Source organism: Lactuca serriola, chromosome 8 (genome assembly GCF_051521515.1).
Source record: "Lactuca serriola cultivar US96UC23 chromosome 8, Lser_US96UC23_V15, whole genome shotgun sequence".
NCBI lineage: Eukaryota > Viridiplantae > Streptophyta > Magnoliopsida > Asterales > Asteraceae > Lactuca > Lactuca serriola.
This window is the reverse complement of record NC_136415.1, coordinates 18,829,109-18,844,588: the sequence shown is the minus strand read 5'-3', so window position 1 is coordinate 18,844,588 and position 15,480 is coordinate 18,829,109. Positions and strand designations below refer to the sequence as shown.

Here is a 15,480-nt window from a genome sequence, read left to right as displayed (position 1 = left end):
CACATTCCTTGCATCCCGGACATGTCATTAAAACCATTCAGTCATTCACACAAAAAAGTAACCCACAACAAAATTTAAAGTGTAAAGCCGATAGCAAGTAGTGAACAGCATTATATAAAGCTAGTGAATTTTCCATTTCATGGTGTTGTACATCCACTAAATAAGTAAAACACCACCACCTACCTCTATCTATTCTTTAAAAAGTAAAAACACAATTCATTTGCAGAAAGCTGACTCAGCAAGATCAATAGCACGAGTCAAACCAGCAGCTTTGTTCTCACACTCGTTCTGCTCATCCTCCGCAACACTATCCGCCACAATACCCGCACCCGCTTGAATATAAGCCACCCATTGCTTTCTCTTCTTCTTCTTCATATCCTCCTTATATAAATACATTGTGTCAAAACGGGACCCAGTTGGAAACACCATCGTCCTTAACGAAAGCGCCATGTCCATTTCACCACTAAAAGAAATCCAACCGAATCCTCCACTGTAGGGCCCACGTCTCGTTACTTCCAACTTATCTATCAGTTCCATCGCCTTCACCTGTTTTTTTATTTATTTATTTTTTTTAAATCTTGAATTTTTTGGAGTGAAGAAAATTGTGTGTAAGTGAAAAAGGAACCTTTGGGGCACCACTGACTGTGCCTACGGGAAGTGCTGCTCGAAGGGCGTCCCAGCAAGTGAGATGATCCAGTAGCTCGCCTGTCACCTTTTTTTTAAAAAAAAAAAAAGTGAAATGAAAAAGATTTGTTATTTGTTTTTTTTTTTTAATTGGGTTATAAATGATTATATGGTAATGGAAAATGATGGTGGGGCCCGCGTCTTACTGTGGAACTGATGTGCATGACATGGGAGTAGCGTTCAACGGTCATGAGCTTTTCTACGTTTACTGAACCGGATTTAGCAACCTACTTTGGAGGTGCAAGTTAGCAATCAATGAGGAACAAAATAAAGAATGGAATCTTGAATTCCAATTCCGTCGGAATCCACAAACCTTTCCGACATCATTCCTGCCCAAATCAACCAACATGATGTGTTCTGCACATTGCTTTTCATCTTTCAACAAATCATTCTCCAATTCTTCATCTTCATCAGGAGTCTTTCCTCTTCTTGAAGTCCCAGCTAAAGGTCGATTAACAATCACTTTCTGTCAACACATAAATTAACATTTTGGTCAAATTTATCACAACAATATAAATAATTATAAATCTTGGAAATAAATAACCAAAAAAGGATTACGTTTTTCACACGGGTGAGAATTTCTGGACTTGAACCAACCAAGATACACCCTCGAGCCTGTGAAAGTAGAGTAAATTGGTAAAAGAATTCATATGAGAAAAACAAATGTAGATTTTTTTTTTATAAATTCTTGAATAGTGAATAAACCTGTAGATAAGTCATGTATGGACTTGGATTCACAACTCTTAAAGCTCGATAAATCTCAAAGGGATCTGCAAATGTCCGCCTTTCAAACCGTTGACTTAAAACAATCTGAAAAATATCACCTGCAAGAATGTGTTCTTTTGCTTGAAGAACTGCAGCCTTGTATTCTTCACTAGTCATGTTTGACTGGTCAAGGGGAGTTCCAAATTGATGGGTGCTTAATTCCACTGAACCCGGGAGTAATTTTGGGCTAATTGTAATTAAAAAAAAATAATGTTATAAAAAGAACGAAATATAAAAAGTAAAAACATCAGAATATACTTACGGATCAACATCATGTACTTTAGACAACAGTTTCTCCAACCGTTTAATTCCATCTTTATATGCTTCTTCAATAGATGAATACTGATCAATCCTCACCCAGTGAATTATATATGCTTTCTACATATCAATATATATATATAAAAAACTCGTCATTTTAAGACTTATTTTGTTTTGAAGTATGATGTGAAACTGTGGATACCTTCTGCACGTGGTCGAACACAATGACGTCTTCATATAGTCCAAGATGAATGTCTGCTAGATTCCTGTCATCTTGTGGTGCATTTATAAACAAGAGTTTTTTCTTTTCTACATAGCGAACTGTGTCATATGAGAAATAACCAACCCACCCACCTGTTTTGATGATTAGAATTTCAAATTGTGAGGTCAATAAGACACATACCCAAAATAGGGGACATATCCCAAACAAGAAAGGAGAATTCAATTAAGAAACAAAGGTTTGATGTTATGTGCCCAATATTTCTTTCAACCACCCCCACTGCATCATGATAAAAGCATACTGTTTATATTGACATGAGGTCATTCTGACAAATGGCAACATTTAAGAACTATAGTAACTATAGTCAGTGATGTCTGGACCAGTCTGGTGGGGGTGAACTAATGCTTATCACAAAGAAAAAATGGGCAATTATCAATCATATAACTTTCCATTAAACATACCACAAAATGTATCAGGAAGTCCATCAAGAAGTTGAGGCTTCCAACCATCGGAGAGACTTTTTGGAATTTCCATAGGATCGTCAACGACTTTCTCTATCAAACTCCCTTTCTCATGATCCACGATGGTGACGTTATTTTCTTTAGCGATGATTTCAATCGATGGCTCAGATCCAACCACACTGTATCGACCCTAGCAAATTAAGATGACGATATCAGAAAATCATCACCTTCTAGTTCATTTCAGCAGTGTACAAATGATAAAGTAGATGGAACTAACAATGAATTTTGAAGCTGAACATTGATTATTGTTTGTTTTTTCCTTTCTAGGAGTTCGTGAAAAGAATAAGAGAGATTAGTAAACATGATCTTACAACTTGTGAAGATCTAAAACCAGGCTCCACTGACTCAAAAAGAAAGCTAGGAGCCTCCCTATCATCTTCATTAATCAGACAGCGGTAAGCGAGAACTGGCGTCAAATGATCAGCGAATATGCATCTGTGAAGCGGCACCAAATTACCTCTCTTTGAAGCTTCAACGAACTCTGCCTCATCCGCAACTAGAGGAGAATCGTTCAGTATCAAATTAGCATAAATAAAACAGAACAAAATCTCACATTCTGATTACAGAAACTTGTGTACATTGACGGAAATTAAAAATCTGTTGGTTACTAATGCTTCTTTCCCCCTTCCAAAATCAAACAAATTCAAAACCAATCAACCAAAAACGAGTCAATCCAAAATACATTTCAGATTCAAAACAACTACTATTAAGCAAAAACACAATGCTATTTCTTCAATGCGCGCAACAAATAGATTACCTAGAGACGGCGACTGAAGAACACATCTTACTGGACTACGAATGCCGAACGAAACCGAAGTGCGATTAGTTCTGCTTTTAGCGGAACCGGTGGCGCCTTCAGCGTGCAACGGCGGAGAGAAGCGGTGAATCGACGGTGATGATCGAGTAACAGCTAGGTATTGCATCATTCAGACTCCAAAATGCACATGAAAATTTCTCACTGGGAGATGGAGAATGATACATGTGTGTGATGTGTATATATATATATAAACAAAGAAATCTCCTTTGTCCAGAGTCTGAATCATAGAATTCACACCACCTATGCAGTAACCACTTGTACTTCTTTCATTAAAAAATATACTTTATCTTATATTTCGTATTTTTAACTCGTAACGTAAAAATCGCAAATAAAAAATCTGATAAAAATTGGATGTAATAAGATCCATCTAATCATATATCTTTGATTTTTCTTATCATATAAATGTATTTCCATTTATAATAGATAACGGTTTATATTAAAATTGTCAAATTGTCATGTTATAATTACAAAGAACGATACAGATTAGATGAAATAATATCCATCTAATATGTATCTGGCTTTTATTAATACATAAATATATTTCCATTTTATTGGATATTCATATCGTTGTCGTATATGAACCACTAAGTCTTTCAATATTTGATCAAAGTCATATAAAATGATATATGGTTTTTGTCTTTCAATATTTGATAAAAGTCATATAAAATGATATATGGTTTATAATTGTTGTTTAATTATTAGTAATATTTTTTAGTTGGCGCAATTTGATTTTTGAATTCGTACTTATACTATTATATAATGTATGCAGTCTTGTTTTTTGAAAATTTTAAGAGATACAATTCTCATTCTACTTAAGTATCATCATAAAATATAAGGAAAGAACACGAGATTAATTTAAATGATAACTCCTGTTGGACGGAATCTTCCATTATCTCACATCCATAACTCATACATTCTCCCTTCATTGACCTAGATATTAAAAAAAAAAACTTGTCTCTACATCGGCCGCTCCCTACTCTGCCTTCCCTGCCATAGACCTCTCCCTTTCTCCTGATAAACGAAAGTTGCCAAGTCATCCATGACCACCTTGTTGGTTCGCCTAATCAGAAGCACAAAGTTAAGGGTTAAAACATAAAAGAGACAATGATACTTGTCTCCCCCTTCTCTTTATATTATTGGTAACAAATATGGATTTTTTTTTCTAATGTTTATATAACTTTATAGAAGATAATGAGAGCACAAACAAATAACCCTACTAAGGGGATTGGCTAGGGGAAGAATGGTCTTACCCATTGGAGTTGCGTGATAATAAAGGAGGCAAAAGTTTAAAAATCAAATTACTTGTAATATTTCTATAAGCCTTATATTTGTCAATTATAATATTTTTATCAGTTAAACAAATCAAAATATCAGATGAAGCAACTTTAGATCATCAAAGGCTATTCGACATGTAACAACATGCTTGTAAATAATAAAACTATGAATTGACTTCAATTGGTATTCTTTTTATTGATTATCAACAGGTTACAAACGACCATAAATAAACAGTCTAACTCAAAAGGCTAACTACCAATACTGATAAATAGGAAAACAAAGATAAGTCAAATAAAAACATGATAATCCAATAACCAGATAATCATCAAAAGATTATCAAAGCCTTTACTCCCCCTCAAGTTGATATATGGAGATTTCGAATGTTCAACTTGACAAGTAGTGACTGTAACCTGTCAGAACCAAGAGGCTTGGTGAGCAGATCCGCCAGCTGAGCTTGAGTAGTGACACAAACAGGTGTTATTTCTTTAGACTCTACTCTCTCTCGAACAAAAAAGCAATCCATCTCAACGTGTTTGGTTCGCTCATGGAAAACCGGATTATGTGCAATATGACGAGCAGACTCATTATCACACAAGAGAGGAGTGGGCTTGTCAATACAAACACCAAGTTCAGAAAGTAGCCATCGAACCCATAATATCTCACTGACTGTAGTTGCCATAGCACGATACTCTTCTTCTGCAGAAGATCGAGAGACCACCGATTGCTTGCGAGATTTCCATGACACTGGTGCACCACCCAGCATCAGCAAATAACCAGTCCTTAAACGCCTGGAGAAGGGACAACCTAACCAGTCAAAATCACTGTAAGCAAGTAACTCTGGTCGTCAATCTTTGGGAAGAAGAATGCCTTGTCCTAAAGTAGTTTTAAGATAACGTAAAACCCTTAAAGCTACATTCCAATGACTTTGACGGGGATCAGATACAAATTGGCTTAAAACATTAACTGAATAAGTAATATCCGACCGTGTCGCTTGCAAATAAAGTTGTCTTCCAACCAATCGCCGATACAAATTAGCATCAACTTTCTCTTCTTTTTCACCCTTATTCAGTTTGAGATTTTGTTCCATTGGGAACTTGCTTGGACGGCACCCTAACATACCAACATCATCTAGTATGTCAATAGTGTATTTCCGTTGACTAAGTACTAGACCTTCTTGTATGCGTGACACTTCAATCCCTAAGAAATACGTGAGACTGCCCAGATCTTTGATACTGAACCGATCATGAAGACTTGACTTAGTATTCTCAACCTTCACATAATTATTACCTACAATAATTACATCATCAACATATATTAACGCTACCACAAACACTCCTTTATGTCGATGAATAAACAAAGAGTGATCCGCATGTGATTGATGAAAATCTAGTTCTCGCAATGCAGAGGTGAACTTGTGATACCAATTTCAACTAGCCTGCTTCAAGCCTTACAAGGACTTCTTCAACTTGCAAACCCTCGTGTCACCGTCTTTGCCAAAGCCTTGAGGAATCTTCATGTACACATCTTCTTCAAGATCACCATGTAAGTGATGGGTTTTGATCCTAAGAACATCCTATGTGCTCATACAAACCTTAATGCTTGGATCTAGGTTTCTCTATTGTACATGCTTTGAATCCAAGACTATAAACCCTAATTCTAGCATACAAGTAATCATATTAGATATTAGAATAGGTTTATAATGTTACCTTGATTGTTATGTAGCAATAACAATCCCAAATCTCCTTGTATTGACTTTGGAAGGCTTAGAGTCACAAGTGTCACTCCTCTAATGGTTCACAAACACCATAAGCAAGAGGATGAAGAGGAGAGAGGATGGAGGCTGCCCAAAAACGTCTACAAACCCTAGAGGAGTCTTAGCCTCGTTTTTGGTCATAAGGGATCTCTTTATATAGGAGGCAATTAGGGTTATCTTACAAGGAAACCCTAATTTGTATGCTTAAGCCCTAAGCAACCCATGGAGCCCTTTCCTTAAGGCCTTGGACGATTTCATATGGGCTTCCCCCATAGAATTCGTCCACCTTATAATAAAAGGCAATCCATGGCCCAAATTGCAGTTATCTTATAATTACAATTCCAGTCCCTTAAGTTTAATTAATCTCTTTTAGTCACAAAACTAATTACCAATTAATTATTGACTAATATTAATTAAACAATATGATTTCTCCTTTAATATATTATTCCCATAATATATTAATAAATCATATTTAATCATTTCTCTCCATAATTCATCCTATCAAGTTGCTTTGGTGAAGGCAACCCAAAAGGACCATGCACCATCGGGTCAAGTACATACCAAAATAGTTATGGAATTAGACACTAATCCAACAGTCTCCCACTTGGATAAGTCTAATAACTATTCTGCGTATGACTTCAGGTCCTGATCTGCAATCGTAGCTTTCCAAAGCCGTTGTCAACTCTGATCCTATCAGATACGCGTGTCCTTTGATAAGGGATCATATATTCCTCCATTCTAGATATCATATGAGATATGATTTCAAATCATTCTCTTTGTACTATATCTCGATTCCCGATTTATGACGACTGACTAATTGAACAAATCAAATTAGCCCTAGCCCGACCGAGCATTTACGTTTGTCATCACTAAATAATCGAGGGGCCCAAAGATATCGCTTTTATCCTACTTTGGATAAAAGGAACGGATAAACTTTGATTCAATGCTCGCTTGCACTTACTCACCGAATCACACACAACAATATGTTTTATGACACCAAGTTACTAGCGCGTTTACATATTATCAATGTGCAACCAATTCGCAAGATACAACTCACACATCTCGGTTTCAAGAATATAAGATGTTATCGTCTCACTAATCACTCGTAATACAATTCATGGAGTGATCCAAGTGAGCGTGGGTTTAATCCAATGCTCAAATCATATTCATAAGCACTCATGAACGTTGCATCAAACATTTGCTTATGTCTAATACTCTTTTAGACAATCCACACACCAATTCACGATAATCTTCATTCATATCTACTTCCAACATATGAACGACTGTGGCCCGTTTGAATAATTCGATTATTCTTAATAAATTCAATTATTCTGGAAGTCAAAACATGCAAATGTGAAACACAAGAATAATACTAATCCCATATGGCCTCAAACCTTTGAGTATAAATAAAACACCTTTTATTTATCACCATATCGATTACTCATTATTTGTCATTTCGGGTAATCAACTTCTTGAATTATTACACTTGTCCCATGCTTTTAGCATGCACACAATGTTTACCTATGGTTCTTACTTTGTGAAATAGACCAAATTGAGCACATTTCCAATCATTCTCATTTCACAACTCCAAATCCTTTTTCCATAAGTGAAAGAATATCAAATTCTTGTTACTTATAAAATATGCTAGATTCTAACAATTTTATGCAATGATACTTTCGTAATATCACTGCACCAAAGTCACAAAGACTATTGCCAATGATATTACAAAGTCCTCTATCGGAGATTGTTATAAGACAATTCCTTAGATATGATGTCTCTCATTCAAAGTACATTCCTTTGAACATCCTTTTGCATAAAAGTTTCTAATCTAGACATAGATTTTCAATATTCAATTTCCAATATGGATACATTTCCATATTTTCCATATGACAACTTATTCTTAATAGAATCTTATCTATTCGCAATAATGTCGATATGGTCCATCCAATATGGAAACATTTCCATATTTTCCAATACTATACTTCCAACTACTCACAAGCGACCAATCCTCGGCGAACTTTGGATTGTCCTTTGATAGTTGTTTAATTATTTTAGTCAAAACCGATTCTAGTCCTTTTCCCCTCTAAATGCGCTAGACATTTGGAAAATTTTAGAATGGTCAAACATTAAAGCATTTGCAATCGATCCTATACTCGAAGCGTATGGGACACGACGCATAATGTTTTATTTGCTATGTTCTCAAAATTCGAATTGTGAAGAGGAATGTCGTAATCATAATCGAAATTTTAAGAACACACTATGTACCTTTGACTAAATTTATTAACATTTCTCAACCTAAGCCTTTAGATTTGAAATGAAGCATAATATTCTCTCCCTTAATTATAGCAAAACAACTTTATAACCCTTACCACTTTGCAAGGTATAACTCTTGTTTTCTATAATTAATATTGTCAACTTGCAATACGTGCCTTAATAATCATATAATCATAACATTTATGCTCCCACTATCATGATGATTATTATAAAACATAACACTTATGCTCCCACTAGCTTCGACATGTATTCTTAAACATCTTAACTTCCAGAAAGACAATACCTATTGAATTTCTTAAGTCCATTTTTCTAATACTTAGTGCTTTGATAATCTTTTATTAAGGCTTCTTGAACTTATACACCTTTGCCTTCGATAGTTCATATGTGTGTCTAAACAATTAAGACTAATTGCCAAACCTCACAATTCAAATTATGGAAAGGGATACCGTAACCATAGTCGAATTCGAGAATGCAATTTTACAATCACTATCTTCTTAAAATCTTTCTTAGTGAAAGCATTTCCTCACAATCATTTTCATGAAGGAGGATATCTTATGACACTTAGATTTAAACGGTGTATGTGTTCCTATCCATGTGAATTTGTTAAAACCAAAGTTTACGACAAATTCAAACTCATATGGACCGAACTTTCTTAATCTTGATTTCTTGCCTTATGGTAGCACAGCTGCCCACCATCTCTTCCAAATAGTTAAGCAGCTCACCTTTTTCTATCAATGTACCTTTCATTGATTAAGGTGCTTTGCTTTTTATGCGTTCAAAATGAGAACTCATAGAACTCATATGCATAATTAACTTAATTGGAACAGCACAGAAACAAAATAATGTCAACACGATAGGTTGTAAACCTCAACTCGTGTGCTAGTGATGATCGATAAGGTTTATTTGATTTGTTCTTGAAACCTTTCAAGACCATTAAGACTCCCACTGACTCCTTGACATATAAGATTCTCTTGTCAATAACCATTTCTTGACAAACAAATGTTCAAGAGTTAGTGTAGCTTTTATCAAAACACTTCATAAATTGGTCCTAGTTGGTCTTTGTCTTATCCAAGACATCACAACTTTCCACATTTGATGAATGTTATAAACCTTCTTAATACTTTTCCACTCAATGTCACAATCTTAGCTCTAAGACTTGTTTTGGAACGAAGTATGATTGACTTCTTGATTTAACCATTTCTTCAATTATTGATTCCTCTTCCTAGACATACAATTGTACTAAGACTCACTTAGAGGATCAATTGAGATATGGTTCTTAATCATTAAGACCTATCATAAAGCATAAAATGTACTCTCCCTTCTTCTTAGAATGGAGAAACTTTTATCTTTCTGCCTACTTGATTCTTATTATTCGTTTTGCTATTGATCTAAACCCTTTAATCAATTCAGAATTACACTTAATCTTGTAAGTATAATCATATTTACTAAACCTTTAGTAAATCATGACGAATATCTCGTTACTCTTATGGTGGAATTTGATCAACACACAACTTTGTGTACTCGATCTCCTAGTCCTTCACTTGACACTTTGTCAATGAATTAGTCTAATTTCCAAATACGAAATTTCTCATTCATCATGCATCCACGTTGCATGATTCCAAGTTTCTGTCCAATTGAAACTTGGGCGATGAGAAACTCTCACTATTTGGTAAATTCTCGACTTTTCCATAAACACCATAAATAAGAATCATATCCATTTGTTGTAGAAATATGCAAACACCAATTTTCATAACGATTTCATTGCAAGGAAATAAACAAATAAATAAATAAGTCAAACGAAAATTTATTTTATTTATAAAAGCAGCGGAAAGCATTTGTCCTTACAATGCAAAATCCATTGAAAACTATGTATTTCAAAAGAAAAAATTTCTAACAACTCTATCATAACTATCTAAGCTCAAAATCTAATCTTCAGTCCATGTGATCAAGGTCCATTCCTTGTGATTAGATTCATCTTGCTCTTTCACCAAGTTCCCTTTCTTTTCACCGATCCTGTAAAACATTCAAATGCAATCTTATCACATTATGTATTAAGAATTGATGAATATGAACTTAATGGAGTTAGATAGTGGATTTTACCTGAAGTGCAACCATACTCTTTGACTCTCCCATCTTCTGGACTCTTCAGGCTCTTTGGGCAGACTTGTATCCAACGCCCTTTCTTTTGGCAGCAAACGCAGGTCAGTTCTCTTAGAACGTCCTCGGAAGCATGGTCGGTTGACTTTCCCAACAAATACACTCCATTGCTTCGCCAAATCATTTCTGATTCAGCAGCAATGAGCATGTAAGTTAGGTCAATGAGGTTGTCATCATGATCCATCATATAATACTTTCTTTTAAACTCATTATATGATTCAGGAAGTGACTGCAAAACCCAATTCACAGCCAACTCATCTGGGAATGACACACCCAACATTATCAACCTATCAATGTGTGATTTCATTCCTAGAACGTGGGCACACACGGGTTTACCATCTTCATGTTTCATTTCCAATAGGGCTTTAGTGATATTGAACCTTTCAATTCTTCGATCTTGTGGGTTGGGGAGAACAATAGGAGGAGGAGGAGGAGGAAGTGAAGCATGATTTCTTGTTCCTCGATTGAATCGTGGAATACCATCTTCATGTGGAATGCTTGTTCCACGGGATTTGGGAAGACCATAGTTGTCAAACTTTGACATCTACAAAACAGGAGAAAAACAAATTCAAGTTAGTTGATTGATTGAGTCCATAGCAAATCACCCAAATGAGATACTAAGGCTAGGACCCAACACAATATTCTACAACTTGGGAGAGGGATGCCGTAACCCTAATTGAAGAATATTTGAAGGTAAGTGAATGACGATTCACTAATTTCCACCACGAAAAGCAAAAGAGAAATTTAATTTTTAAATCTATGAAAACTCCTATATCCTTTGAGATTCATTGAACTTTCAATGGCATGTTTAAATCTCGATATGCCCCTCTTGTTTGTGACTGGGATGCCGAGGATCACAAAGCGGGTGTGAATAACCATGCAAACTTACATGGTGGCCTCACATGTTACCGTCATCTATTCGATGTGCCGGTAAACCACACATGCTCCACCGAACTATGACAAACATTGAGTCACCCTTTGCTACCTTTGCTTAGAACCATTTAATGTGCCGGTAAACCACACACGCTCCACTAACGTCTTCGCAAGGGCACAAAGTGTAATTTCATGGAGTTGCATCAATTCATTTTTGCCTAAGTAACTAAGATTGAGAATTTTATGAAAACATTTAGTTACTTTTATACTTCATTATACTTATAATGGAAGGTTTTGTCCCATCTTACCCGTTCGTCTAACGACCCTCTACTAGTCAAGATTGCGGTGGGTAAGAGTGGATACCCATTCAATTGCCATTTTATAGGCAATTTCCTTAAACACCCCTTATAGACCAGCTTCGTGAATGAGGCCTACTAACGGTAAGACTGACTTTTACTCATACATATATAATGTTAGACTTTTAATGTTATATATAGTATAGGGTGTATTTTATACTTTCAAAATACTAGGTGGTCTAATTTAACAATTATACTTTTAATTCAATTAAATTGTAAACCTAAACTTTTATGGATTTATTAAACTTCTTTTAATTATACACCTTAATTAATTAATAAAACCATAAGGGTGTGATATGAACTTTTTCAAAACAATACTAGAGTTTTAGAATTTAACATTCCTAATTAAACTTTTAAATTCCAAAACTTGAGGGCAAGTTTTGAAACATTTCAACACATTAGGGTTTAGAGTTTAAATATACATCAAAATTAAACCATTTAATCAAAATTTAAATTCCAAAACTTGAGGGCAAGTTTTGAAACCTTTTTCAAAACATTAGGGTTTCAACTATTTAAATTTCAAAACAACAAAACTTCTGGGTTCAAATTTAAACTATAAAACCTAAAGGGGAAATATGAAACTTTTCAAAGCACAAGGATCAAATAATAAATAATCTAAATTAACATTTAATTACATAATTATCCATATTTGATTAATTTAATGATTTCTTGCAAAACAATTTACCAATTTAATCAAAATAATTAATCAATTATCACATAAGGAAATAAATATTTTATTAATTGATAAATATCTTTAATTAGATCAATAATATAGTCAAATATATCATAAAATCGGATTTATATTGATCTAACATGATAAGGTAACTATCCTTAAGCAAAAACAACAAGAAATCCCGGATATAGCTCCATCTGACGCTCGAACTCGCCGAGTACCACATTGTACTCGCCGAGTTGAGGCCTACTCGCCGAGTTCAGGAGGCAGAACCACAAAAATCTAATTTTTTTAACATACAAGGCATCAATACAATAGAAACAAATAATGGCTCTGATACCACTGATGGGTTTTGATCCTAAGAACATCCTATGTGCTCATACAAACCCTAATGCTTGGATCTAAGTTTCTCTATTGTACATGCTTTGAATCCAAGACTATAAACCCTAATTCTAGCATACAAGTAATCATATTAGATATTAGAATAGGTTTATAATGTTACCTTGATTGTTATGTAGCAATAACAATCCCAAATCTCCTTGTATTGACTTTGGAAGGCTTAGAGTCACAAGTGTCACTCCTCTAATGGTTCACAAACACCATAAGCAAGAGGATGAAGAGGAGAGAGGATGGAGGCTGCCCAAAAACGTCTACAAACCCTAGAGGAGTCTTAGCCTCGTTTTTGGTCATAAGGGATCTCTTTATATAGGAGGCAATTAGGGTTATCTTACAAGGAAACCCTAATTTGTATGCTTAAGCCCTAAGCAACCCATGGAGCCCTTTCCTTAAGGCCTTGGACGATTTCATATGGGCTTCCCCCATAGAATTCGTCCACCTTATAATAAAAGGCAATCCATGGCCCAAATTGCAGTTATCTTATAATTACAATTCCAGTCCCTTAAGTTTAATTAATCTCTTTTAGTCACAAAACTAATTACCAATTAATTATTGACTAATATTAATTAAACAATATGATTTCTCCTTTAATATATTATTCCCATAATATATTAATAAATCATATTTAATCATTTCTCTCCATAATTCATCCTATCAAGTTGCTTTGGTGAAGGCAACCCAAAAGGACCATGCACCATCGGGTCAAGTACATACCAAAATAGTTATGGACTTAGACACTAATCCAACAGTAAGAACGCATTATTCACGTCTAACTGATGTATAATCCAGTTATTTTTGACTGCCATAGTTAATAAAATTCTAACAGTGTCAAGTTTGGCAACCGGGGCGAAAGTGTCATGGTAGTCGACTCCTTGTAGTTGCGTGTATCCTTTCGCGACAAGCCTTGCCTTGTAGCGTCCTATCTCCCCGTTTGGTTGGAACTTGATCTTGTATACCCATTTAGAATCAATGGCACGTTTACCCGGTGGTAGCTCAACAAGTATCCAAGTCTTATTTGCTTCCAAGCATTTCTTTAATCATTGCATCTTGCCACCTTTCATCCTTAGCTGCATGCTTAAAACATTTTGGCTCATAGTGTGTGGCTATGGCTGCTAAAAACTCTTTGTGAGACTTGGAAATTTTTTTATAAGAAACATAAGAGGAGAGGGGATGTACCGTAGAAGCATGTCGATTGGTAGCGGGCAGTGGATGATTGATCGACGGGGGCAATTTAACCTCATAATCACTAAGCCGAAGAGGTTGTGTTCGAGCTCGTGGGACCCTCAAAGCATCAACATCTTCAGATTCTGCATTCGTAGGTGAATTACTTTCACTATTAGGGCTGTTGGATACCGGAGAAGTACCACTACCATCATCACTGCTAGTAGGTGTCACCTCTTGATCAACAGTTACATTACTTTCATGAATATCTACCACTTCATTACGTGAGGCAACATAAGTTTCACCTGTATCACTGTCTAATTCAAAAAGTTCTTCCTGTTGCACACTGCCATTTAATAAACTTGATCCCATTGGAAACTGATCTTCTAGGAAGCGAACATCCCTAGAAATAATTATTTTTCTATTCTCCAAATCATATATTCAATATCCTTTTGTACCTTGAGGATACCCAACAAACAAACCTAGTCTGCCTCTAGCCTCAAACTTGTCCCCCTTTGTCTCTGTACTTCGATAATAAGCCAAACACCCGCATATGATTATAATTAGGTTTATGGCCAAAGAGTATCTCATATGGAGTGATACCTTGCAAAAATTTACTTGGCATTCGGTTTATGACATATGTAGCTGTCAAAACACACTCACCCCAAAAGGACTTTGGTAATTTTGCTTGAAAACGAAGAGCACGTGCAGTTTCTAACAAGTGCCTATGCTTGCGTTCAACCACACCATTCTGATGTGGTGTGTGTGGACAAGATGTCTCTAAAACAATCCCTTCTCGCGCATAAAAATCACGCATTTTATTAGACACGAACTCTCCCCCGTTGTCACATCTTATTCTCTTGATTCGTTTTCCAAATTGAGTTTGAACCATCTTATGAAAGTTTATGAGACATGTACTAGCCTCATGTTTATATTTTATCAAAAAAGTCCAAACAGCTCTACTAAAATCATCTACAATTGTCAAAAAATAAGACGCATTGTTAAGAGAAGGAACCCTATACCTCCCCCACACATCACAATGTATCAAATCAAAAAAAGAAGAAGTTTTTATTTCACTAACAGGAAATGGAAGTCTAGTATGTTTTGCTTTAAGACAAGCATCACATTTATTAATTTCCTCTTTATTCGAAATACTAACAAAATCTAAACTCGAGATCTTCTTGATTGATGGGTGCCCAAGTCTTTTGTGCCAAACCTCAAAAGTTGACATTAAAGCTTCATTTGTCTTTATCTTCATACCCCCCCCCCCCCCATCCGATACAATCCTCCATTGCGA

General features: G+C 35.4%; 1 protein-coding gene across 1 annotated transcript; it reads right to left on the bottom strand.

Moving 5' to 3' along the window:
• Positions 1-98: 98 nt before the first annotated feature.
• ASA1 (anthranilate synthase alpha subunit 1) lies at positions 99-3,418 on the bottom strand. Its single transcript, XM_079015791.1, has 11 exons — positions 3,206-3,418; positions 2,760-2,944; positions 2,389-2,578; positions 1,910-2,061; positions 1,712-1,827; positions 1,390-1,636; positions 1,243-1,299; positions 998-1,150; positions 831-911; positions 626-712; positions 99-546 (listed from the first exon to the last, which is right to left on the bottom strand). Exons 1-11 carry the CDS (start codon positions 3,372-3,374, stop codon positions 217-219), a joined length of 1,767 nt encoding a protein of 588 aa, XP_078871917.1. The 5' UTR covers positions 3,375-3,418; the 3' UTR covers positions 99-216.
• Positions 3,419-15,480: the final 12,062 nt, after the last annotated feature.